At 41.1% G+C, this 23,557-nt stretch overlaps 2 protein-coding genes across 11 annotated transcripts; one reads left to right on the top strand and one right to left on the bottom strand.

The window, feature by feature from the left end:
- Positions 1-1,238: 1,238 nt before the first annotated feature.
- On the top strand, positions 1,239-18,053 carry LOC118385205 (sodium-dependent phosphate transporter 1-B-like). Its single transcript, XM_035772143.2, has 11 exons — positions 1,239-1,518; positions 2,820-3,535; positions 3,700-3,840; positions 4,897-4,982; positions 5,272-5,368; positions 11,073-11,192; positions 14,142-14,375; positions 14,535-15,078; positions 15,226-15,411; positions 15,574-15,658; positions 15,921-18,053. The coding sequence occupies exons 2-11, from the start codon at positions 3,175-3,177 to the stop codon at positions 16,074-16,076; spliced, it is 2,010 nt and encodes a 669-aa protein (XP_035628036.1). The 5' UTR covers positions 1,239-1,518; positions 2,820-3,174; the 3' UTR covers positions 16,077-18,053.
- Positions 18,054-18,165: 112 nt separating this feature from the next.
- On the bottom strand, positions 18,166-21,965 carry LOC118385206 (uncharacterized). 10 transcript variants are annotated; one of them, XM_035772147.2, is made up of 12 exons: positions 21,816-21,962; positions 21,327-21,380; positions 21,032-21,067; positions 20,816-20,848; positions 20,655-20,687; positions 20,496-20,519; positions 20,358-20,390; positions 20,202-20,234; positions 19,982-20,008; positions 19,861-19,878; positions 19,639-19,686; positions 18,166-18,315 (listed from the first exon to the last, which is right to left on the bottom strand). In XM_035772147.2, exons 1-12 carry the CDS (start codon positions 21,868-21,870, stop codon positions 18,302-18,304), a joined length of 408 nt encoding a protein of 135 aa, XP_035628040.1. In that variant the 5' UTR covers positions 21,871-21,962; the 3' UTR covers positions 18,166-18,301. The 10 variants fall into 10 exon arrangements, with proteins under 10 accessions (XP_035628040.1, XP_035628039.1, XP_035628038.1 ...); XM_035772146.2 differs by having other exon boundaries at positions 20,202-20,237; positions 21,816-21,961; XM_035772145.2 differs by lacking the exon at positions 20,202-20,234 and having other exon boundaries at positions 20,301-20,390; positions 21,336-21,380; positions 21,816-21,965.
- Positions 21,966-23,557: the final 1,592 nt, after the last annotated feature.

Here is a 23,557-nt window from a genome sequence, read left to right as displayed (position 1 = left end):
ATTTTCTTCATGAATGTATCCAGGCTGTATCACAACCGGCCGTGATTGGGAGTCCCATAGGGCGGCACAAAATTGGCTCAGCATCGTCTGGGTTCGGTGTGGGCCGTCATTGTAAATAAGAATTTGTTCTTAATTTACATGCCTAGTTAAATAAAGTTTCAATCAAAAAAATGTAAAAGTAGTCAAATATAAATAGTAACGTACCCTAAAAACGACTTAAGTACTACTTTAAAGTATTTTCACTGAAGTACTTTACACCACTGTAGGAGAAAATTTGGCAATGCACAATATTTGCAGCAAGTGCTGTTGAACTGCATTTATGCCCACATGCTTTAGCTAGTGCAGTGCCAATGTCTGGCGTTCACTATGAATGAAGTAACGCTTCCTATATTTTCAATTAATTTTCCACGATTGGTGAGTAAATGTTTGCGCAAAAATAAAAAAAGTTGTATAAACAGTGTTTACATTTGTTTATCATTAACATTTAACATTTAAGTCATTTAGCAGACGCTCTTATCCAGAGCGACTTACAAATTGGTGCATTCACCTTATGACATCCAGTATACCACGGATCAGAACATCCCCTCCCTTGTTTTGGGCCCAAATAATAAAGGTTGAATAAAAATAAATACATAATGGAAGGGGCATATTAACCTTGATGCAACATTTGGTGCTTTTATCATCAAATGAACGGTCATTATGGAAATTTCTGTTTAGCCACCCCACTATACTGTACACTTAATGACAAATACTGTAAGATTTGAATAAATATTAGTCAGAGCTTAAATATAAGACGACAAAGAAGGTATGTGACTCCACTACAGATCAACCCAGAGGAAAATAGTTTATTTATTTTTTAAAAACACAACACAATTTATTGAGAATTCATAACAACATCAGCATATCAATCCGCAGTCACGGGAAATAATGCATTGTTTACTCAGAATCAAACAAAAAAAATCTTGGGATGCAGCTTTGAAAAAGATACTCCACTCACTGCAAGATGAAATTAGTTCAACTTGGCCTACCACATGCTACTGGAAAATGTGCTGCTTGCCTGTTTTTGAGTTTTTACAATCTATGACATTACATTTTGTGTGGGAATGTGCCATGAAGAGCCACACACAACCAAGTAGTGAAAATTGTCATCAATGAATAATAAGGATACGTTGTAGCTCGATGATTGACAGGTATATCCAGTATGGGCATAAAGGGTGTAACCAAAGCACCACCCTCTGATTCTCCATAAAGACAAGCACCGGCTCGTGACTCAATCAAAACTAGCTTTTACCGGAACTATCAAGAGCTGATGCGCCTGGTTTTTACGCGGAATTTATAGGAATATAACTAAACGGAAAGAGTAGCTACGTTCATATGGTTATTTAGCTTTCCAAAGCTAGCTAAATTTGTTAAAGTTCAAACGAATCGTTTCCAGTGACTGTATATTTCATGATCCCGCGCACTGGTTATATATTTGTTAGTCTTCCTTTTCATCATTGACTACTTTTGCGACGTGTGGTAAGTTAAACTTGTCATTATTTTCAAATTCACAAATGGTTATTTGTTACGTTTGTAAAACAGTGCGGTTTCAATTTGTAACGTTTGATCGTATTAAGTACTTTGACTGACTTATTACTAGGTAACTTACTAGTTAGTACATGATAAACATCCCTATAACTAACGTTAACAAAATGTCTAAGTTACTATGGGAATATTTCCATCACATTGACAGTACGTTGGTTAACGTTACATCGTGATGATTATGAAATCAGATAGCAAGCGCTGACTAGCTGTTAGCCGTAACGTTACTAGCTTGGCTAGCAAACCTAATATCATTCATTAGAATAATTAACGCAGCGACGTTAACAATTACATAGCGATTACGAAACATGGCTTGTTAATATGGCTAGCTAGCATGACTTCTGGCACGTATTGACTATTACATGTGTGAACTAGCGCATAGACACATCAATGTGGATGGCTAGCTAACGTTAGACATGGGTCGTGTTGCTAGTGCAAGTCAAGATTGAATGAATGACACGTGATATACGTCGTTTAACGTTAGATTTCTCGGTAGCTGGCAAACTTTGGATGACTGTTAACCATGTTAAATGTATATCTAGCGAACTTGTGTGTGTATTGCATCGTCGTATATCAATGTTCTGCTACGTTACGTTGGCAATTTCTGTTATGTGATCTCGCTAAAGTTAGCTTTGGTGATTCTCTTCCTACGAGTGCATCCCCAAAATGGCTTCCTTTATTGGCTTATCTTGTCAGGCAAGCCAGCCTGTACGGTAACCATTGTCATTGCACAGCGAGACATGATTATAGGAAGGAAGTTGGCTCAGTGTCGTAAAGTAGGTGAAAAAAAAGGTGAAACACAGGCAGCTCATAGTTTGCTAACTAGGTAGTTGTATTTATGCTTGACAGAGCAAAGGTTGATGTTTTAAAAAAAATGAATTGTTTTCATACTGATTCTTATTGATTGCCCATAATTAAATGGCCTGGCCACCCTTTTTAATTTCTGTAAAAGAGAGGACATGGTCAGACTGCTATTTTGAGTAGTTTTGCTAAAGTTTTAACCAAGCGTGGAGTGGTGTAGTTAAGTTATGCTTTTTTTTCACGAGAGTTGAACCCTAGTTGCCGTTGTAGGATTTGACTAACATAAATTGACCAGCAGCAGGTCTCTGACTCCTATTGTATAGTCATGAATGGATGTGTTCTGAGGCACACTGATGTGCTAAAGTTGGAAGAACTAATTTTGTTTTCGATTGGAAGTGTTTACATAACTAAGACTTTCTCCAACTGTTGTCTTTCAGGATGTTCTGCCATTCACCTACATTGACTGTTGAACAATGGGTGACCGTTTAGTCTGCATGATAGCCCAGAGCCAGAGAAACCCTAACAAAGATAGTAAAATTACAGGATAGCAATACGCCCACACTTTACTTCACCATAATTTATTTCTGTTCAGTCAGGGACAACTCATAGGCTACACCCAGTGAGTTTAGTTAACCCTCAAACCCCTACGGGTTAGGGTCTTGAAGAGAAGTTACTGTATACACACATTGATACCTCATTTAATTTAGCTGTTTGCGAACATCACATCTATTTTCATATACATTCCCTTATATTGTGAAGCAAATCAATCTTTAGAGAAATCAATCACGCACAATGGTTTCGACAACTCTCGCCACCCTCACCCTGACGGGCACCACACTAGGGATAATGGCCCAGGTCACTGGTGGACCACTGACAGACTACATGTGGCTCCTCATAGTTGGCTTTATCATCGCCTTCATCCTAGCCTTTTCTGTGGGGGCCAATGACGTGGCGAACTCGTTTGGCACGGCAGTGGGCTCTGGAGTGGTCACCTTGCGGCAGGCCTGCATCCTGGCCACTATCTTTGAGACCGTTGGCTCTGTGCTTCTGGGAGCCAAGGTCAGCGAGACCATCCGCAAGGGCATCATCGACGTTGGCATGTACAACGGCTCTGAGCACGTGCTGATGGCTGGCTCTGTCAGTGCCATGTTTGGTGAGTGTTACAAATGTATTACAAGACCCTTTTTGTATGTAAGAACATGGGTTTTATGCCATCTGGATTTCTTGTAAAATGTTTTTACTTGTATGTAATGTTGAAACAATGCTTTGTCGCTCCCTGTTCAAGTTATCATTTTGGCCTTTTATGCTGATTCTCAGGTTCTGCGGTATGGCAGTTGGTGGCCTCTTTTCTCAAGCTGCCGATCTCAGGTACCCACTGCATTGTGGGTGCTACCATTGGCTTCTCTCTGGTGGCCAGAGGTCAACAGGGGGTCAGGTGGCTGGAACTCCTCCGGATTGGTGAGTCCGTAGCTTCCGTTATCCACAGCTTACTTTGACGTTATCATCATTGTCTAAGTAAAATAGACGGCTGCGTTATGTTGCATGTTTTCCAGTCAGACATGTTGTTTGTACAAGTAATGCCAGTGTCTGGTTGTGCTGAGCGATTAACCAAAATGTAGTTTTGTTTCAGTTAAATAATTGACCAAGTCCATTGTTTATTTAGTTTTGTGAGCCCAAGGTGCTGTTTCTCAATAAAGAAATCAAATCCTTCACGAAAGAAGTCAAGAACTATGTTGGACAGTGGGCTGAGGGAGTTTTCACTAAGCAAATATTGCACCTATTTCAGCACAGAAACGTGATCATTTATGACAATGACCATTGTGCACCTGTTCTTTCTGGCTCAGAGGCGCCTGCTACGTTAGGTTGGATACACACAGAACGCATGAGAGAGGAATGTACACAATGATGAGAGGTGGATAGACAGTTCGCAAAGTATGCCTTATAAATTTTGAAGAACTAGTCAAATGAATGTCAGACTGCTCTGCAGCATACTTAGGCAGGCTAGCCTTGCTAAATAGGATGACTAAAGTCCATATCGTATGTGGAGCAGAGATGACGTTGTCTTGCTGGTTACTCCAGCCTAAGCTGAGAACTTTAATTAAGGAATGAACATATGTATTAGTGTGCCATTTTACAGTGAAATGCTTGCTTATGAACCTTCTCAACAATGCAGTTAAAAAAATGTAATAGTAACAAACACGAGGAATAAAATAACGTACACAAGAATGGAGCTATATAAACAGTACCAGTTAAAAATGAAATAATTACAAGCAATATTGTTATTTCATAGTAATATTTTTATTGCTGTCTACCTAATGTGGACCTGACAGATAATGGAATATTTTCTATGTTATAGCAATTGAATGTTCACTCTTTTGGCTCTGGAATTCCCTTTAAAAATCTCTTTTTAGTTTCATAATGCATTTAACGTTTAAAAACACTAATCGCTCGGTGCTAGTGTCTGGTGTTCTTCCTGAGAGCACGGTGCAATGCTAATTGTTCTAATCTCCGCAGTTGTCTCCTGGTTCCTCTCCCCCCTTCTGTCTGGCATCATGTCAGGTGTCCTTTTCTACTTTGTACGTATGTTCATCTTGCACAAGGTAAGCTGAGTAAAATTCACTTATCTAAGTCTAGATGTCCTTACAAATTGTATGAAGCTTCCTGTTGGAAATTGTTGTTGGCTATGTGCCAGACCTTAAATGATGTCCCAAGCAAGGTCATTAGAATAAAGCCATTCCTTGTTCTTTGGAAAGAAGTGTCACTCTCCATGTAATCTCACGGGCCATCAATTCATATCAAATTTACCTACAACCCTTTTCTGCCATCAAATGTAACCTGACAGTACAATAGAGTATAGTGTTTCTGACTGTTCTGTTTGTCTCCTTGCAGAAAGACCCCGTGCCCAACGGTCTGAAGGCCCTGCCTGTCTTCTATGCTGTCACCATGATGATCAACCTGTTCTCCATCATCTTCACTGGAGCTCCAAGTGAGTATCGTTGGCACACTCTGCCTTCACCTTGCATGCCTGCAGCCACGGACTAAAATAAACTGCTCCCTCAGCCAGCCAACCGGATCCCCACACTTTTTCCAAACTGTTTACTGTTCTCAGAGAAGGCCTGTTTATTTTAACCTGTTGTGTTTTGGCACTTTTCTTGAGTGTGGTGTGGGTCATAACAGAATGAAATTGCAGAGAGGAGCACTGCACAACAGAGCTGGAAATAGGTTTCTCTTACTTCAATGTCTGTCCCTTTCCCACACGGAGGAGGAAAAATGGAAGTTAACTCGGCCATTGGCAGTCTTTTGATTCTCAATAGTGTCATTGAGAGCACTGCAAATGTTTAGGTCTGCTATATTGTTCACTTTTTAGGTTTTGCAACTCTTATTAAATGAGCAACTTTTGCTCCTTTTTGTTTTCTTCTACCTACAGGACCGAACAGTTCAAGAAGTCAACTGGCCTGGGCCATTAAATGAAGGCTATAGGCCAGAGTATGCACTGTGTATAAATGCACACTCAGAGGAGACCACATGCAATCAGTCACATACTGTACTGTTATGTCAGTCACACCTACGTGTGAGTGTCCTGTACGTGGGGACATTTTAGTCTGAGGTACCACACATGAAGTTCCATACAGCGATTGCATTCCAGGAATCCTGCTGTTCAATGAATTCCCACAACTGAGAAGAGATCAGAGAGTGATTTAATAGTAGATCCAGATATTACATACTGACATGTTGGCCTACTGTAATCGCACACACTGAGGGGGACGTGTATCCTTACACGTACTGGCACACTTTTAGACTCTGGCCACTGCCTGTAACTGGAGCCAGCTTATTACGAGGCTAATCCTGATCTTTAGCCACACCTGGTCAGTCACTTCCTCATGTTATACAATGCATTCGGAAAGTATTCAGATCCATTCAATTTTCCACATTTTGTTACGTTACAGCCTTATTCTAAAAGGGTTTAAATTGTTTTTGCCCCCTCACCAATCTACACACAATCCCTCATAATGACAAAGCGAAAATGTTTTTTGTTTTTTTAGAAATGTTAGCTGATTTATTGAAACATTTTTTTAAAGATACCTTATTTACATAAGTATTCAGACCCTTTGCTATGACTTGAAATGGAGCTCAGGTGCATCCTGTTTCCATTGGTCATCCTTGATGTGTTTCTGCAAATTGATTGGAGTCCACCTGTGGTAAATTAAGTTGATTGGACATGATTTGGAAAGGCACACAGCTGTCCATATAAGGTCCCACAGTTGACAGAGCATGTCAGAGCAAAAACCAAGCCATGATGTTGAAGGTATTGTCTGTAGAGCTCCGAGACAGGATTGTGTCGGCACAGATCTGGGGAAGGATACCAAAACATTTCTGCAGCATTGAAGGTCTCCAAGAACACAATCGCTGCCATCATTCTTAAATGGAATAAGTTTGGAACCACCAAGACTCTTCCTAGAGCTGGCCGCCCGGCCAAACTGAGCGATCGGATGGGGGGGTGGGTTTGGTTAGGGAGGTAACCAAAAACACTATGGTCACTCTGACAGAGCTCCAGGGTTCCTCTGGAGATGGTTGTTCTACTGGAGAGTTCTCCGCATCTCTGCAGCACTCCACCAATTAGGCCTTTATGATAAAGTGGCCAGATTGAAACCACTCCTCAGTAAAAGGCACATGACAGCCCGCTTGGCGTTTGCCAAACGGTGCCTAAAGGACTGACCATGTGAAACAAGATTCTCTGGTCTGTTGAAAGCCTGAATGCCAAGCGTCACGTCTGGAGGAAGCCTGGCACCATCCCTATGGTGAAGCCTGGTGGCAGCATCATGCTGTGGGGATGTTTTTCAGCAGCAGGGAATGGGAGACTAGTCCGGGTCAAGGGAAAGGTGAACGGAGCAAAGTACAGAGAGAGCCTTGATGACAACTTGCTCAGGACCTCCGACTGGGGGCGAAGGTTCACCTTCCAACAGGACAACGACCCTAAGCACACAGCCAAGACAATGCAGGAGTTGCTTCGGGACAAGTCTCAATGTCCATGAGTGGCCCAGCCAGACTCGAACCCCATCGAACATCTGGCGAGACCTGAAAATAGCTGTGCAACGACGCTCCTCTTTCATCCTGACAGAGCTTGAGAGGATCTCCAGAGAGGAATGGGAGAAAAATACAGGGGTGCCAAGCTTGTAGCGTCATACCCAAAAAGACTCCAGTCTAATCGCTGTCAAAGGTGCTTCAACAATGCACTGAGTAAAGGTTCTGAATACTTATGTGATATTTCAGAATTAAAAAAGAAAAATGTATGCAACAATTTCTAAACCTGTTTTTGCTTTGTCATTAATGGGGTGCTGTGTCGATTGATGGGAAGTGAAACTACAATTTAATCCATTTTAGATTAAGGCTGTAATGTAACATTGTGGAAAAAGTCAAGGGGTCTGAATACTTTAAAATGCCAGTGGCTGAATTCAAAATGAGACCGGAGTCCATGATTAGTCTCTTTCCCCCATTTGTATTTTTTGCACAGATCATTCCGGTGCAATGCATCTAAGTGGGTTATACTATTTCAGAACACATTTCAGCTGTGTGCTCTCATTAAATATTTTGTCCTTGGGGGAACCACTGTAATCGCAGGATAAGTAATGGTTAACACCAAAAAAATATATTTTTTTTTGCTGCATTTCTACCCCAAGTTGTAAAACCGTGTAGTGGTGACTGATCTGCTAGTCTAATACAGCCAGTGTTAAATTCAATGGGTGATTGAGGGGGGCGGAGTCAAAACAGAACTGTACATTTGGTCTCCTGTTTTAGAACCACATGTTCCTCTGGTTTTACTTTAACATGGAGGTGTAAAAACACAAACAATGTAACATGACTTTTCTATACACAATATAGCCAATCCTAGTGCCAGAGACCCCAGTTGGAACTAGTGAAAAGTGATTAACTCTGGCAATAGGTCAAGAGGATCATTTTGAGGAGAGACCTTAATCACCCTGACTCTTCATTTTAGCGAAGTTCTAGTCAGTCATTCAGAAGCTGTGCTGTAACGCAAGGTTTCCCAACTTGCGATCCGTCCCGTGGATAACATATTTGTGCCCCATGTTTTCTGTGCAAAATTTGTGTATTTGGCACGTGTGTATTGTTGTACAATAGACTTTAAAAAACCCACCACATCAGCTACAAGTGACTTGGATTTTGGAAATCTGTTCCGAAGTATAGCCATGCATAATAGCGGCGTGTGATCGTATACAAATCTGAGCAAGGTTTTTAAAGTGTTTCAGTCAAATGATCTGTTTGGGCTTCTTGCGATCAATTTGTCGTCTGCTAATTAGAGTGCGGCTGAATCTAGTTGATCCCTGTAGAAGGGCAATAGATTGAAAAGCTTCGCCAACAGAGGAAAAGTCGAAGTCGTTAATGTATATGACCATGTCAACATTGACTACATTTGATTTTTGGAACCAAGCAAATACTGGTCTTGTTACAGAAATCTAATTTATTTCTTCACTTACATAACCTGCCTGACTTTCACTACCAACTGTGTACTTTCAAACAACATCCATTCAAAAAAAAAAGAAGAGTGATCCAGTGGACACCCCCCATGTCCCTGCATTTCAGTATGCGTTAGCTGGAATGTACATTTTCTGCTTCGGTTCCCCTTGGAAAAACAAACGGCTGGTGGCTTGGTTGCTTAGGGGACACACAGAAATCAGTAAAATAGAAATGCGGATAACAGTGGAGAAGCAGAGAAGGGGTTTATTAAACTGAGCTGTGATTCAGAATACATGTGTGTATGGTACTTCAAATTACTAATTATAAACTGGGTGGTTCGAGCCCTGAATGCTGATTGGCTGAAAGTTGTGCTGTATCAGACCGCATATCAGGGGTATGACATTTTATTTTTTACTCTTCTAATTATGTTTTTAACCAGTTTATATTAGCAATAAGGCACCTTGGGGATTTGTGGTATATGCCCAGTATACCACACCCTCTCAGGCCTTGTAGCTTAATTAGACCCTAATAGGCAAGCAACAGTAAGTTAGTGCCGCTGAAATAGTTTGAGTAGTCAACTTTATCTTCGTACAGTTAGGAAAAGCTGAGTGCAAAACCTTTAACAAAAGTATCTTCATTGTTACTTTTTTTCAGTCTGTCAACATTTGGTTTATTCAACTAGTTTGTAGGAGGGACAATGAAGAGGATAATTGGCCAAAGCCACCAGCCTAAATATACAATGAGTCATAAATGGTTATTTAACTGTTGCTGCCATGAGGGATGGGGCTGAACCGCTGCTGGAAAATGACAACAAACCATGTTATTGTGTAAAGTAGGCCACGGGATGCAGAGGTTACACGGGAGGGGTTTGGAACGCAGACGTGGTTAAATTCCACTTCCTGAGCCCTAATTCATCCCACTGCGTAAGCTGTGGTGTAGACGCCCCTTTGTGTGGCTCAGTTTTAAAATGACTGGGTTGGTGCTTTTAAAAATAAATAAATAAAGTCTCTGGAGATGTGATTCACAAAAGGCCATCAACATGGAAATGTTCTTCTGCACATACTGAATAATACAGACTCCATTCTCTCCTCTTTGGGGGCCACTTTTTGCCCACTCTTAATTTGGCACCAGCCCCCCCCCCCCAACAAATGTCTACCGGCCGCACCTGTTTTGGGCTGTCCCACAGCCAGCCATTCGAGACTAGTCTAATGAAAGAAGCCTCAGCCGTTCGTGAAAGAGAAATTATATCACCCCCTTCTCATTCCCTCTTCCTGGAGGGGGGTGAGTTTGTTGCGTAACTAAATACACATTGCTAATGTGCCACGGCCTGTAGTCTTCTCTCGCCGAATGTGAGGGTGAGTCAGTAGACTACACAGGAGAGTGCATGGCACACTCTGCCCTGTAACCAACACAGACTCACTGTTGTCTCTGGGCCTTGGCCTTCATTTCCTTTTGTTTGTTGTTCAAATCCCAGTCGACAGTTATTTATTTATATTACGCGTGGTCAAGGTCAACTTGAATTTTCACGCAGCACTTGTTTTTTTTTTTACTCTGACCATGTTGCTAACTCTCCAACATGTCGCTGGCGGCTGTTCCCCAAGGGGGATCTGTAATGGTCCTCCCTGCCAACAGCATGCACAAGACTACGTTGACAACCTCACTCACACTACTGCAGGCTTGGCACCCGATGCCCTTAATGCTCCAGCGGACACTGTTAAAGTAAATTTGAAGGCCTCGTTTTTTTTTAATCTCCTCCCCAAGTCCTCTCTAGCCTTCTAAGGCAATCACTCACTGTCCATGTGCAGTTGGAGGCAGGGGTCCATTTGGGTCGCTGCGACATCCCTTGTCATTCACATGCTCTCCTCCATGCGGCATTGCGTAACTGCTGTGGCTCATCCTTGTAGCTCGTGGTGGTGTATGTGTTTGAGGTAGTACTTAATTTTTCCCTGGAAATATGACCATGTGCAATTAATCAAAGAATTTGCTTCCAATTGATCAATCTAGCATTTTACAGTCTACATTTAAATGTTTTTTTTTCTCTGTACTCAACATATAATTTAGAAACATTTTGAAATGTAAATATAAGAACAGGCTTTTGTAGTTCTACCACTTAGACACTATGCCAACTGTTTTCTTATTCTTTAGGAAGGTAGTGCCTGCTGACTTGTTTTTCAAAACTATCTTTCCTCTCTCCGTTTCCCCTTCTGTTACTCCAGTGCTTGGATTTGACAAGGTCCCATGGTGGGGCACACTGCTCATCTCTTTGACCTGTGGTGTGCTTACCGCCCTGTTGGTCTGGTTCATTGTTTGCCCACGTCTCAAGAAGAAGATTGAACGTAAGTCTCAATTTAGTTTTTCTTTTGTTTTGGCACCCTTGTTATAAATTGTTTTATTTTGGTAAATAAGTTTTGAGTGTAGTTAGATTGCTGCATTGCATTAGGCACTGAACAAGTGTCAGGGATTCAAGGGAAATTTCACAATTTTTCAACTACATTTTCATCTCCAGGGTGACCCCAACATTAACTTATACTGTGTGTGAAAATGGCTTGTTTTTTTTAGTTTAAAAAAAATATGGTGGAATAAAAGTTAGATATTTAACCAATTATGGGTAGGCATTGCCTACTAATGATCTAATTGCTTGATGTCATTGGAAACGCTTACCTTTCTGTCCTTTTTATACAAAACATGTGCTATTTACACATGTTGGGGTGGTGCTGGAGATTAAGTAGACAAACTGAAATGTTCCTTTTAATACTGCACGTGTCTGGCCTCTCATTCATGCCTATTGTTTAATCCAGCAAATTCATTCAGGGAAGCAGATATTTTTATCTTTTACACATTAATTCTGTGGTAACTAGTCTTCGAACCCAAAAATGACAACTTCTAAGGTCAGACTGTTTTATACTAATCTGCTTTAAATTGATATTGAGCTTAAAATGCAGGCGGATAGTTGTGCTGGTCAAAAGTAGACCCTTCTAATAATAGTGCAAGTCAATCGTGTCACATGATGTTCTGAAAGCCAGGATTTTAAGTTAAAAACCCTTTCTTAAATAGCCTCCCTTTATCTTAACTTTACTATAAATGGCCAATGGTGCATCTTGTGAAAGGGTAAATGCATGGGATGCTGAGGTCAATCTGGCTGACCATGAATGAACTGTCTGGGATGGTTCTAGTCCATCAGACAGAGGCAGCCTAATTGGATCATAGCAATCCACTAATGGGCCTTTACCTCCTTGACTAGAATAGCCATGGGTTGACTTAAGGCATTGACGCGATGTTAGCACTGCATCACAGGGTTAAGACTGTGCGGGTGACTCGACTGACGTGGCTCTAGTCAAATAAACGACTAGCGTCTCTGGGAAAGTTTTGCTGATGCAATCAGGTCAACTGGCTAGGTAGCAGACAAATGATCAGATGACCACGCAGTGGCCATATGTTTGCATTGAGTATCTGATTTGGTCTGAAGCCATAAAGTAATGCATGATACATAATGCATGGGGCGGCAGGGTAGCCTAGTGGTTAGAGCGTTGGACTAGTAACCGAAAGGTTGCAAGTTCAAATCCCCGAGCTGAACAAGGTACAAATCTGTCGTTCTGCCCCTGAACAGGCAGTTAACCCACTGTTCCGAGGCCGTCATTGAAAATAAGAATTTGTTCTTAACTGACTTGCCTAGTAAAATAAAATACATCTCAGACCATATCTACATAGGCCTGCCTGTGAATGTTTTAGTCGGTAGCACAATGTAAATATAAACATGTCATTGTCAAATTTTATTGGTCATATACACCTATTTAGCAGATGTTATTGCAGGTGTAGTGAAATTAGCCCTGGTTATGCAATTCCTATGTGAACCTTAAATGCTGAGGCGTATAAGAACCATACGTGCATACGTGCTCTTTAGGGATGTAAACGGTGCGCATTGGTCCTCTGTTCAAACCTTTTAAGATACAACTGCATCAGTCCGTGGACCCCAAACCGTTCCAAATGTAGCACGCATCGGTCAGAAAATGTATACACAAGTTACAATTCACGTTTTGTTGCTCATATTACTCTTTCGAAAATAACTAATCTTTTGTGACAACTGGTGCATCCTCTCCTTTGGTGACGAGCTAAGCATGTAACTGTGTTGACAGTCATTGATCGACAAATAATTTTGCATGCCGAACAACCCCAGGGACCATCAGTAGCCTAGTCAGACTGCGCCCAGCTTCGCACGCTTACTAATGCAAGGTAGGCAGCCTGTTCCTGGTATTCCACATCTGCATGTCACCTTCAGCATTCAAACACTAAAATGGCCTGTGTGACATTGAGCTTTATTAGTTGAGTGGCAATTTTTTTGTTATCTATGCGCTGTTGAATTGTTTTACTGGAATAGAAGTACGCTACCGGAGACTACTCATCGGGCTATACCTGCTTACAATATATTTAATTTAATTGTTCAGGTTCGCCATCGGCAATAGTTTTGGTAGTTTGTGTAAATCCAATCTGTGCATATGGTGTTTTGTTTTTTTAATATACAGGGGGAAATTGATAATTTCATGGTGCTGAGGGAAACATGTACATTTTTTATAATCAATGTCTGTTCACTCACTTGAATTCCATTTAGTTTGTTTTTGTGAGCCCAACGTGCCCGTTTCTCCAGAGAAATCAAATAGTTCTTGACTCATGAATTATGTTGTACGCTGGGTTGAAGAGTTGTAGTTTTCATTAAACAAATATTCAACCTAGTTCACCGCGTAAATGTGGTAATTAACTACAATGACCATAATCATTGTGCCTGTTTTTTCCAGCTCGGACACTGTTTATATGCATAGTCACTTTAACCATACCTACATGTATATTATACCTCAATTTGCCTGACTAACCAGTGCCTGTACATGGCCTCGCTACTGTTATTTTTCACTGTCTTTTTACTGTTTTTATTTCTTTACTTATCAAATGTTCACCTAATACTTCTTTTTTTCTTTATTTAAAAAAAACGTAACTTAAAATCGCACTGTTGGTTAGGGCCTGTAAGTAACCATTTCACTGTAAGGTGAAAAGTATTCGGTGTATGTGACGAACTTTGATTTGGTCTGAGTGGATGTTGCGAGAGGTTTCGCTCTTGACAAAATCAGTCCAAAATGATTGTTTAAAATGTACCGTTCCTGTATCGGAGCCCATGTATCAACTCGTCTTGAAAGGGGAAGATGCACATCCCTAGTCCCATCTCATGTTCCCTTACTGTACTGTATTTGTGTTTGGACTTGGCCCAGGCAGTCTAATTCCATCTTGTTCCCCTCCAGGAAAAATCAAGTCTTCCAGCCCGTCTGAGAGCCCACTGATGGATAAGAGGGAGCTGAGGGAGGAACCTGTACCCTGTACCATCCTGAAACCTGTCCCTGAGGAGCCCCCTTCACCCCCCTCCCCCGTTGACCCAGACTCCCCCTCCCAGCTTCCCCAAGAGGAGCGCAGGGTAACCTTTGACATTGGAGATTCTGATGATGGCGACAATAAGGAAGGCAAGGAGTCTGAGAATGGTAAGTGTGAGTCATGGGGAGGTTATGGCTGCCTTGGTAAAGTGAGAAAATTGGATAAAAATAAAATAAATCTGTAAATATTAAGTAATTCATTTTCCATGACTCACTGACTACAGAGCTTGCTTGCACTGTTACTGACTTTTACATTTTTTTATTCAGTCCAAAAAGTGCAGTTCAGTAATGATGTGCAGTTCAGCAATGGCCCAGCCCACGTCCCTAGCAACGGTTACAGCCAGTACCACACTGTGCACAAGGACTCTGGCCTCTACAAGGACCTGCTGCACAAGCTCCACCTTGCCAAGGTAGGTGACTGCATGGGCGAGACTGGCGACAGACCCATCCGCCGCAACAACAGCTACACCTCTTACACCATGGCCATCATCGGCATGCACGGGGACTTCCGGCCCAAAGAGGGCGAGTTCCACGCCAGCGAGGACAAGGGTACAGAGGAGAAGAAGAAGCGTGTACGCATGGACAGCTACACCAGCTACTGCAACGCTGTGGCTGAGCACGGGGCTCCTGAGGGCATGGGGGAAGCAGAGGTGACTCTGGAGATGGGAGAGGAGGATGCTGGCAGCAGCCGCAGCTCTCTGGAGGAGGATAGGCAGGACCGGGACCGCCCTGAGGTCTCTGAACTTTTCAGGTTTCTCCAGATCCTCACTGCCTGCTTTGGCTCCTTTGCCCATGGAGGCAACGACGTCAGGTAGGGAGATGTTCTATCTTGGATGAATAGTAATCTATATATTTTTTTTTATATTTCTGGACTAGCAATAGGGTTAGTGTGTTCATGTAGAGGGACTTTTTGTACCTGATTTAATATTTTAGTAACCCAGTCTCTTTTCTCCTGCAGCAATGCCATTGGTCCTTTGGTAGCTCTGTGGTTGGTTTACAATAGTGGTTCAGTTAACTCCAGTGCCCCGACACCCATCTGGCTGCTGTTGTACGGAGGAGTTGGCATCTGCCTCGGTCTCTGGGTGTGGGGTCGCAGGGTTATCCAGACCATGGGCAAGGACCTCACCCCCATCACTCCCTCCAGGTATGGGCCAGACATCACAGATCTGACTAAATCAAACATTCAAATGGCACCCTTATAGCATAACATTCCCCACAGACATGAGACTTCACACGATCTGTGAAATTAGACACATACACGGGTAGGACCATCTGGTGACTCAAGCCTGGTTCTTTTTCCCTTCAGTGGTTTCAGCATTGAACTTGCCTCAGCCCTGACCGTTGTGGTTGCCTCTAATATTGGCTTGCCTGTCTCCACCACCCACTGTAAGGTAAGCTGTTCAGACTCAGACACTGTGGTCTGATGCAGAGACATGAAGGGGAGTATGCCTTAGTAATGTGGGAGGCAGGGAGCAGTAAACAGGATGTCTGAATTTGGTGGTTCAAACTGGTTCTAATTTCCACTTTGTTCTTTTTTAACACTCAAACCAAGATTAAAAACTGAATCCAGTCTGCTACTGTCAGGGGAGTGTTGACCATTTCTTCTTAATGGGTCATGGATTCTAATTGGTTAACAAAGGTTTGTGTTGCCAGGTGGGCTCTGTGGTAGCGGTTGGCTGGCTGCGCTCCAGGAAGGGTGTGGACTGGCGTCTGTTCCGGAACATATTTTTGGCCTGGTTTGTTACTGTGCCCATTTCAGGCCTGATCAGCGCTGCCATCATGGCCCTCTTCACCTACGTCATCCTGTGAGCCTAGGGCTGCCTGCACCCCATAACAGGGGAGGAGAGAACAAGTGCCCACTCGTGATGGGGGGGAGAAAGGGTTGGAAGGTGGATGTAGCCTGCTAACCCCATGCCAACACACCGAAGGAGGGGAATACATAAAAGGAAAAAAAACGGACGTTGTGATATGGGCCTGTGGTTCTTGGCTGCATAATTTCCAACCTTAAGTTATGATTGTGTTCATTTATGCGCCAGATCACTTCCAATGGGAACATTTTTGTTTTCTTTGTCATTGTTTTTTTTCCTGACTTGGCAGAATTTCTTTTTCAATGCTCATGATCTTGTAAAAAATAGCTAATCAAATCAACAGTTAATTTTTTTTCCTATACTCCACTTTTTTTTTTTTACTGTGTAATTATGTACATATACCATGTTCCTGTTTTTATAATCTTATTTTACAAGTTTGGATGACAAAACAACAATTACAACGCAGTATTAGCCTTTAGTGACGCTTCTATTTCGCCTGTCATACATAACACATGCTCAGAGTAACTTAGAATAAAAATTATATTTTTAGGTTGAAAGTGAGGTTCTTTCTCTACCTTTTTAAATGCCATTGTCAAGAGAATGTGTTTGTCTTGTCACTAAACAATTTTAAGAATTGTGTGTACTTGGAACTGGTTGCCTTGTTTTTCCTTATGTGCATGGGAGTTTCAGTTTTCCCCTTGCCATTTGCTGAATGAACTGAGTTTGACTGTTGTTACTCAGCCATTCTACAAAGCCCTTGGTCTGTAGATAAGTACAGGAAATGATGTGCACGCCCCTCAGAGCTAATTCTCTCAGCTTCTCCTCTGCTTTCTCAACTTGTTACAATGATCCCTCAGGTTTTCTGTACTTTCACTATATGGTTCTTGTGAAAGTTATTCTAAAGAAATTACACATTTTATGCAGTGTCAGGCAACCTCATTTAACTGAAACCTGCTCAACAGAAAACCAGACTGAGTAGAGGCTGCATTTGACAGGCAAATCTATCCCTTCCTCATTGTAGGTCAACAACACAACACCTGGTTGTGGATTAGACCCCTTTGTCTATCCAGTTACCATAATGCTTTTGTTTTGAGCATAGATGGTGATACTAGGCGACCTGACTTCTCACCTTACAAAGTTGAGCTCCCACCACCCTGGCTTTTGGGACATCATTATTTAATTGGGAAAATGGCTAAAATGTCTTCACGACATGTTTATAAATTGTCTGAAACAGTACAGTCTATTTTTAATCTGGCAGGTTGATAAAGACCATTGTTTTTTAATGGGATCATTGTAAAACGTTTAATTTCTCAACCTTTTCCCAAATGTTTTGTTTTGCTGCAAGAAAAATATCTAGTACCATAAGTATCTATTCTGGGTCTGCATTGGTGTTATTGATGGTGATGGCAGACTTTTACCTGAAAACAAGGTAAATCTGAATAAATGGAATGTTGGTAAATGTAGGGAGAGACACTTAAATGAGGTCCTTAGATTTCCTGTTTAAACTTGATTGCATCAAACTAGATGGTGTAATGCGTTAGTTCTGCTCAAGCCTTCTGTAGTCTGTTTTGCAATTTAGCTGCAGAATTGTAATTTGCCTGTACTGTTGGTCTGAGGAATGTGTACTTGCCAACACATCAGGTTGCTCTTGCCACCATCTCACAGCTATGTTTTATGTGTGGTTGATGAGGTTAGTGTGAGAGACATCAGGTTACTACCCTGAACCTGGTGGATGTTTTTGACTGTGTGTGTGTGGACCTTGCCCAGATGCTCTGTTGGAAAGAGGGGGGCATGCATTGCTGCTGTGATGCCACCAAGAGTTGCGGTACTGAGCTGCTGCACTACTAAACTCATTTAGAGTTATAGTTGCCTTAATAGTTTTTTTTTTTTTTTTTTTTAAGGCACCAAAGAAAATACTGGTTTGTTATGCACAGACAGAATACATTTGGAGGAAAAAATAAATAAAAATGGAAAGCTATCATGTTTTTGTATTTTATGTATTCAAGATGTTTGAAAGACTCACTTTTCTAACCATTACATTCTAAATAAACCTCAATGGCCTATTGCATAAGGACAGAGGCACACAGCAGTGAAATAGAATGGGGGAGAGATATTTCTCTTTATTAACGGTTAACTGTTTCGCTGCACAATGTTCTTCGGGTTCTGTAATAGAAGATGGGGGTAGGTCTGCAAGTGCTGCCTCCTCACATGATGCCTCCGGCAGGCTCACTCTACCTCAGCTGTGACGCAGAAAAAGTGAGAATCGATTCCTTTGTTTTTATGAGCATCACACACACACACACACACACAAGTATCCTACTCCCCACAGGAGTCTCAAAACCATTCTAGCACAGAGTTGCTTAGGCTGTGAAAACCATTGATTCAATAACACAAGGGCCCCTTTTATGCCCAGTAAAGTGTATTTTTCAGGTTAACCCAGTGATCTAGAAACTAGTTGTAAATTATTACACAACATAATATTAATTTGTTTTCAGGGTTCAAGATCCTGAGCCTTAAGAAGATGAAGTGCTGAACATGCAGATAAGGACCTTGATTATTGACCTTGGTCCTACAGTTTGTCAAAAATGTGCCTGCCTTGACTCACGCCGTTCCTTTCCTAGCCTGTATCTCGGGTCCAGAAATAACTCGGGACACAGCAGATGATACAGAATAAATCAAGCACAGATAAGCATTTGGGGACAGGTGTCTTGGAGTGCCCTAGATGTCTGTCCTAGATACACTAAAAGCAAGGGTGCCAGCATTCAAACAATCAATCACGTTGCCAGTGTCCTGTTTGACATCAGTGACTCCATGGTCTGGGTCAGTCTCTCCATGGAGTGCTTTGGTTATGAGGTCAAGTCAATAATGTCTAGCTCTATGATGTGATTTTCCTCATCAACTCAAAAATAACTATTGACTTTGAACATGTGTGTAACATTCATATTTTTATGCGGACTCCGACTGACATAGTTCATAAAATGTGTTTTTGCTGTCTGTCCATAAAATTAGCTTGTTAATAACTATAAAACGATTAATAAACATGTTATGTTGATATGCTCACTACAAAGCATAGTTTTTGGCACAACAAAGATGTCATTCCTTGTTCGCATGAGTGTAATAAAAACATGTTTTTACTGCCAGGATGTGCCTGGCTGCTGTTATACATCTGTGGTAAAGGAAGTTATGTGTTTATTGTATATTGTAAGATTCCCGTTTTATCAGATGGAAATGTTGAGGGGAAAGCCCTGATGAAGCCCTTTCCTTTACATTTGATTTCATCCCACTTGGGACACTGTCTGAACCTGAACCTTTACATTTTATGAGCAATGGAAAATGTTCAACATTTTCAACAACAGCTAGAGCAAACACATTTTTATGGAAGATGGAGACAAGCCAGGGAAAATTAAGAAATGTTCACTGTTTTTGGCTATGTCCTCGAGCTCATTTGTGAAGAGAAAAAAAAGGGGGATATTATAAAACGTAGTGTATCTACTACCAGAGTCAACAAGACCATTGTCAGTTGTTCAAAAATATTTACTAACAAGTAGATATTTATATCCTACCGAGATTTGTAGTCTCATCTGCTTCTTCAACGTTGGCTTCAAGGTGTTCTAGGAAGGGACAGAAGATGTTAACATATTATTGTATACCAGTGAGTGAATGGCTGGTATTGTGTTTCATGTGAGTTTCAAATGTTCTTTGGATATTTTGTGTTACTCAGAGAGAAGATGATTCTATCAAATGTAACTTGCGATAACATGAGACTCTGAAGGTTCTATGCGTACCTCGCTTTTGCCTCATACCTGTAAGGAAACAGAGAACCCAAGGTTGTGAGGGTGTATTAGGAAAAGTCCTGCATGTGTTATTACATGAGACATTTTGAAAAAGACAGCGGTAATTACTCACCATCTACATCCTCATCAGACTCAGACTCTGTTGGAGAACAGGAAACTTAGGCTTATACATGTACCTGAATGAATCTAAAATATATATATTTTTTTATAGTTATAACTAAAGAACCAAACACCAAGTGAATGTCTTGCTAAGAAACACTCATGTCGGTCTTCTAACACTTTAGTGCCATCTACAGGTGTCTTTAAACACTGTCCGTTCAACCTTTCCTTACCATGTTGGTCTGCCTCAACGTTTCCGTCTCTGTCTGCTGGAAAACGACACGAGTAAAGTTATAAGTAATCTAAACAAACTATGGGAAAAAAACGCGTGCCTGTCAGTAACCAATCTTTTCCTGTGAGTGTTGTCATATGTGGCCATCTGTTCTTACTCATGTCCTCTTCCTGAGTGTCATTCTCCTCCTCTGTAAAAAAAAATTACATTCAATAAATGATGAATAGGCCTACATTTACAAAAACGTATGGTTGATTAATACGTATGCTTGTCAACAGCAGACTTCAGTGATTACCAGTATTTTCATCTTGAACAGCCTCTACCATAGACAGAAAAAATACATTTGTTAAAGGAAAACAAGAGGTGAAATTGTATTATTTCACTATCAATGGGCCAAATGCAAAAACAATACAATGTCCCCTAATGAGTTTTTAGAAGGCTAGGATTCCCTTACCCAAGTACTGTACATCCTCACTGTGTGCATCATCTTTAGAAGGCAATATGGAAAGTATTGGTCTTTCATTGTGTTAATTAAAATGATTACAAATGATTTGCTGGGACAATTCTAGACAGGTCATCAACCAGAATCGTTGCCTGTGTCACTGTGTGTCTTACCACTCATTTGAGCTGCTTCAAACTCCTCCTGATCTGAGGACAGAGAAAGGCAGATAAATTATGTTGATTAATGCAAGCTTCAGCACTATGAGCCCATCAGTGCCCCAGAGTAGATTAAAAAAACTCCAGTTGAACTAGATTTCAGTCAAAGTCATTGCAGTTGTGCGTGGAGCAAAAGCTCTTCTATGAGTGTCTCTGAGACATTGATCATTGTACCTCTCTTTTGCAGGTCGCTTAGCTGCTCCAGCCCCACTGGAAAAAGTGAAAAGGTGACATGAGTTTTCTTTTAACACAAACACTTTTTTTAATGTCTATTGATACTGTGCTGCTTTTAATGTCTGTGTGTTGTGTTTTTATGGTGTATTTACTGGTTATGTACTGTACGTACTGGCTGGCGCAATAAAATGTAATAAAGTACTATCTTATCTTATTTTATCTCATGCGTTGTCAGAGAGGCATTGCGCTCAAAAACATCAACATCATCATCTTCATCCATCATGGTCTTTCTCACCTTCCTCACCAAATGTGTCTTCTTTTTCTGCCGATTCCAAGGATGCGGTCAGAGCTGGGGATGTCAGAAGCAATTTAATGTCAAATTTGATTATAATATTAGACAACACAACATAGATGTGATGATATCCAAACACCCCCCCCCCCCCTCCCCACCACCACCACCACCACCAAAGAAAGCGCTGAATTGGGAGCATAAAGAGTGTAAAGGCCTTATTGTTCTTTACTATTATAACCAGCCAACTCACATTTCCCTCTGGCATGTTATCAATTAAACATAAGGATTCAATTGAATGCCAATCACATAAAAAAAGGCTGAGCGCCTTCTTTATATTACCATTGCACAATACATCATGAAACAGCATTGCAACTAGTATCAGCAGTACAGGGCTTCATCAAATGCCACAGCTGACTGATATTTAAACAGAAATATATTGGAGAAGTTTAAAACATTATGACATTGAGAAAATAGACCACACAATTCTCATACCAGTGTGGAATCCTGCTGCAGCCAAAAAGAGGAATATGGGCACTCCGACTCTCATCTTGGCTCCGTGGTTGGTTATAGAAGGTGCTATAATGTCAGTCCAAACTGGGTATTGTGTTTTTGTCGGTCATTGGCCCATTTATACTTTCTTTTTCATCACATGCTTTGCATGGACAGGCGGCTATGGTACCATTGTCCCTCCCTACCTAGGGGCAGCTGGGTGGCACATCCCGGCCACAACACAGACGTGTCATTATTCAGGGTGTAAATGCCACCCATTGTCGGCTCTTCTGTCAGGTGCCCCTTTATTTGGGAGGCTGGTGCGTGTTTGGAAAGGGGGGGGGGGGGTTGTAAGGACGGTCTTTCCATGTTGTCAAAAGAAAATCTCATTTCCTTTCTAGAATAACATTTTTGTATTTTTATTGTGTATCATTGAGGCTGTGTTCTGATGCGGGATACAATTCATCCATTGTGCACACAGACCTGATGATGTCAATTTTGGTACAGAGCATTCCGTTTTTATTCTAATTTGTTAGGGAAAAGTTAATGATATCTGTATTACTTTGAATCCCCCAGTCATATCTCGCAGTATCATTGCTACTTTTTTCACAGTGACACATCTGGGTTATCAAGCAATATGACCCAGCTTTTAGTGACCAATGTCCAGTATTTGGAAAGCTACATTGAAAATATAGTTTACCAAGCTACCAATTACTTCACACTGAAGAAGTTGAGCTACAGCAAAGCTACTCTTAATAAAAATATACTAGTTTGTTTAACTAAAGTTACTTTGAAAAAGTAGCTCACGACATCAAAACTACCTCATGACAAATGATCATGTCTAATCTGTAATGTAATATACTACAAAGTTAAGAAACATGACTGCATGAACACATAACTCTGCAGTCAGATGTTAACAGTTTAGTGCGACCTGTGTGACAGCCAGAGATTTAGTGGGTAGTTGTAGTAGCAAGCTACACGGCTTTGTTGACTAATACAAACACTACGAAGCTTTAAACTACCACCAAGCTATGGCAAAATGTAGTTAAATTAGTAGTTGAATTACATGTAGTGGAACTACTCCCTAGCACTGCAAATGTCACAGAGCAAATGGCCTCATCTGCAAATAGAAAAATGTGGTTTGGGCTCTCAATGTCCAGTTTGTTGAAGAACATGAGGCGATTTGCATCTTCGGGCCTGGCAGGGCATGTATTGAATAATTAAAGATGACATTCATCTCTTCAGTGTGTTGGCTCTTTATTATGATTGGAAACAGTGATTTCAAGTAATTTTATTTGAGCTGAGAAGCCATATAAAACTATGTCAAATAGAGCATAAAACATATCACAATTACAAATTCTCATTTCAAAATGGTCTACAAATGCTTGCATTTGATCTGTGCCAACTTCTGGGATTCAAATCAGCTAGTCTCAAAATACTTTCCCTCTTCCATCAAATATCGTTTTTACATGTCTAAACATTAGGGACTTTGCTGTAAAAGTATTCTAACAAAGTTCTCTATCTACTATGGTTGTACAGTATCACACATTATCACAAAGAAACCCTAAAAACATCTAAAAGTTCATTAGAAAGGCTGAACCAACTATGGTTATTCTCAAACTAATTCTAGACAAATGACAGAGAAATGTGTAATTTACCTCCCAGAACAGAAGACAATTATTTTCTGAAGGATACTTGTCACTCACAGTAAAATAAATGTACTTTGTGTTCTTATACTTCACTTT

The sequence above is a fragment of the Oncorhynchus keta genome, chromosome 6 (genome assembly GCF_023373465.1).
Source record: "Oncorhynchus keta strain PuntledgeMale-10-30-2019 chromosome 6, Oket_V2, whole genome shotgun sequence".
Classification (NCBI taxonomy): domain Eukaryota; kingdom Metazoa; phylum Chordata; class Actinopteri; order Salmoniformes; family Salmonidae; genus Oncorhynchus; species Oncorhynchus keta.
The sequence above is the reverse complement of the archived record's forward strand: the minus strand, read 5'-3'. Positions and strand labels throughout refer to the sequence as shown.

Coding starts and splice junctions, on each gene's coding strand:
- LOC118385205 (XM_035772143.2), top strand. CDS start 3,175: ATGGTTTCGACAACTCTCGCCACCCTCACCCTGACGGGCACCACACTA. Junction 14,376..14,534: donor AGGCAAGGAGTCTGAGAATG/GTAAGTGTGAGT, acceptor TTTTTTATTCAG/TCCAAAAAGTGCAGTTCAGT. Junction 15,079..15,225: donor CATGGAGGCAACGACGTCAG/GTAGGGAGATGT, acceptor TTTCTCCTGCAG/CAATGCCATTGGTCCTTTGG.
- LOC118385206 (XM_035772144.2), bottom strand. CDS start 21,870: ATGAGAGTCGGAGTGCCCATATTCCTCTTTTTGGCTGCAGCAGGATTC. Junction 20,849..21,031: donor AAGCGACCTGCAAAAGAGAG/GTACAATGATCA, acceptor CTCTGTCCTCAG/ATCAGGAGGAGTTTGAAGCA. Junction 20,520..20,654: donor TGAGGATGTACAGTACTTGG/GTAAGGGAATCC, acceptor TGTCTATGGTAG/AGGCTGTTCAAGATGAAAAT.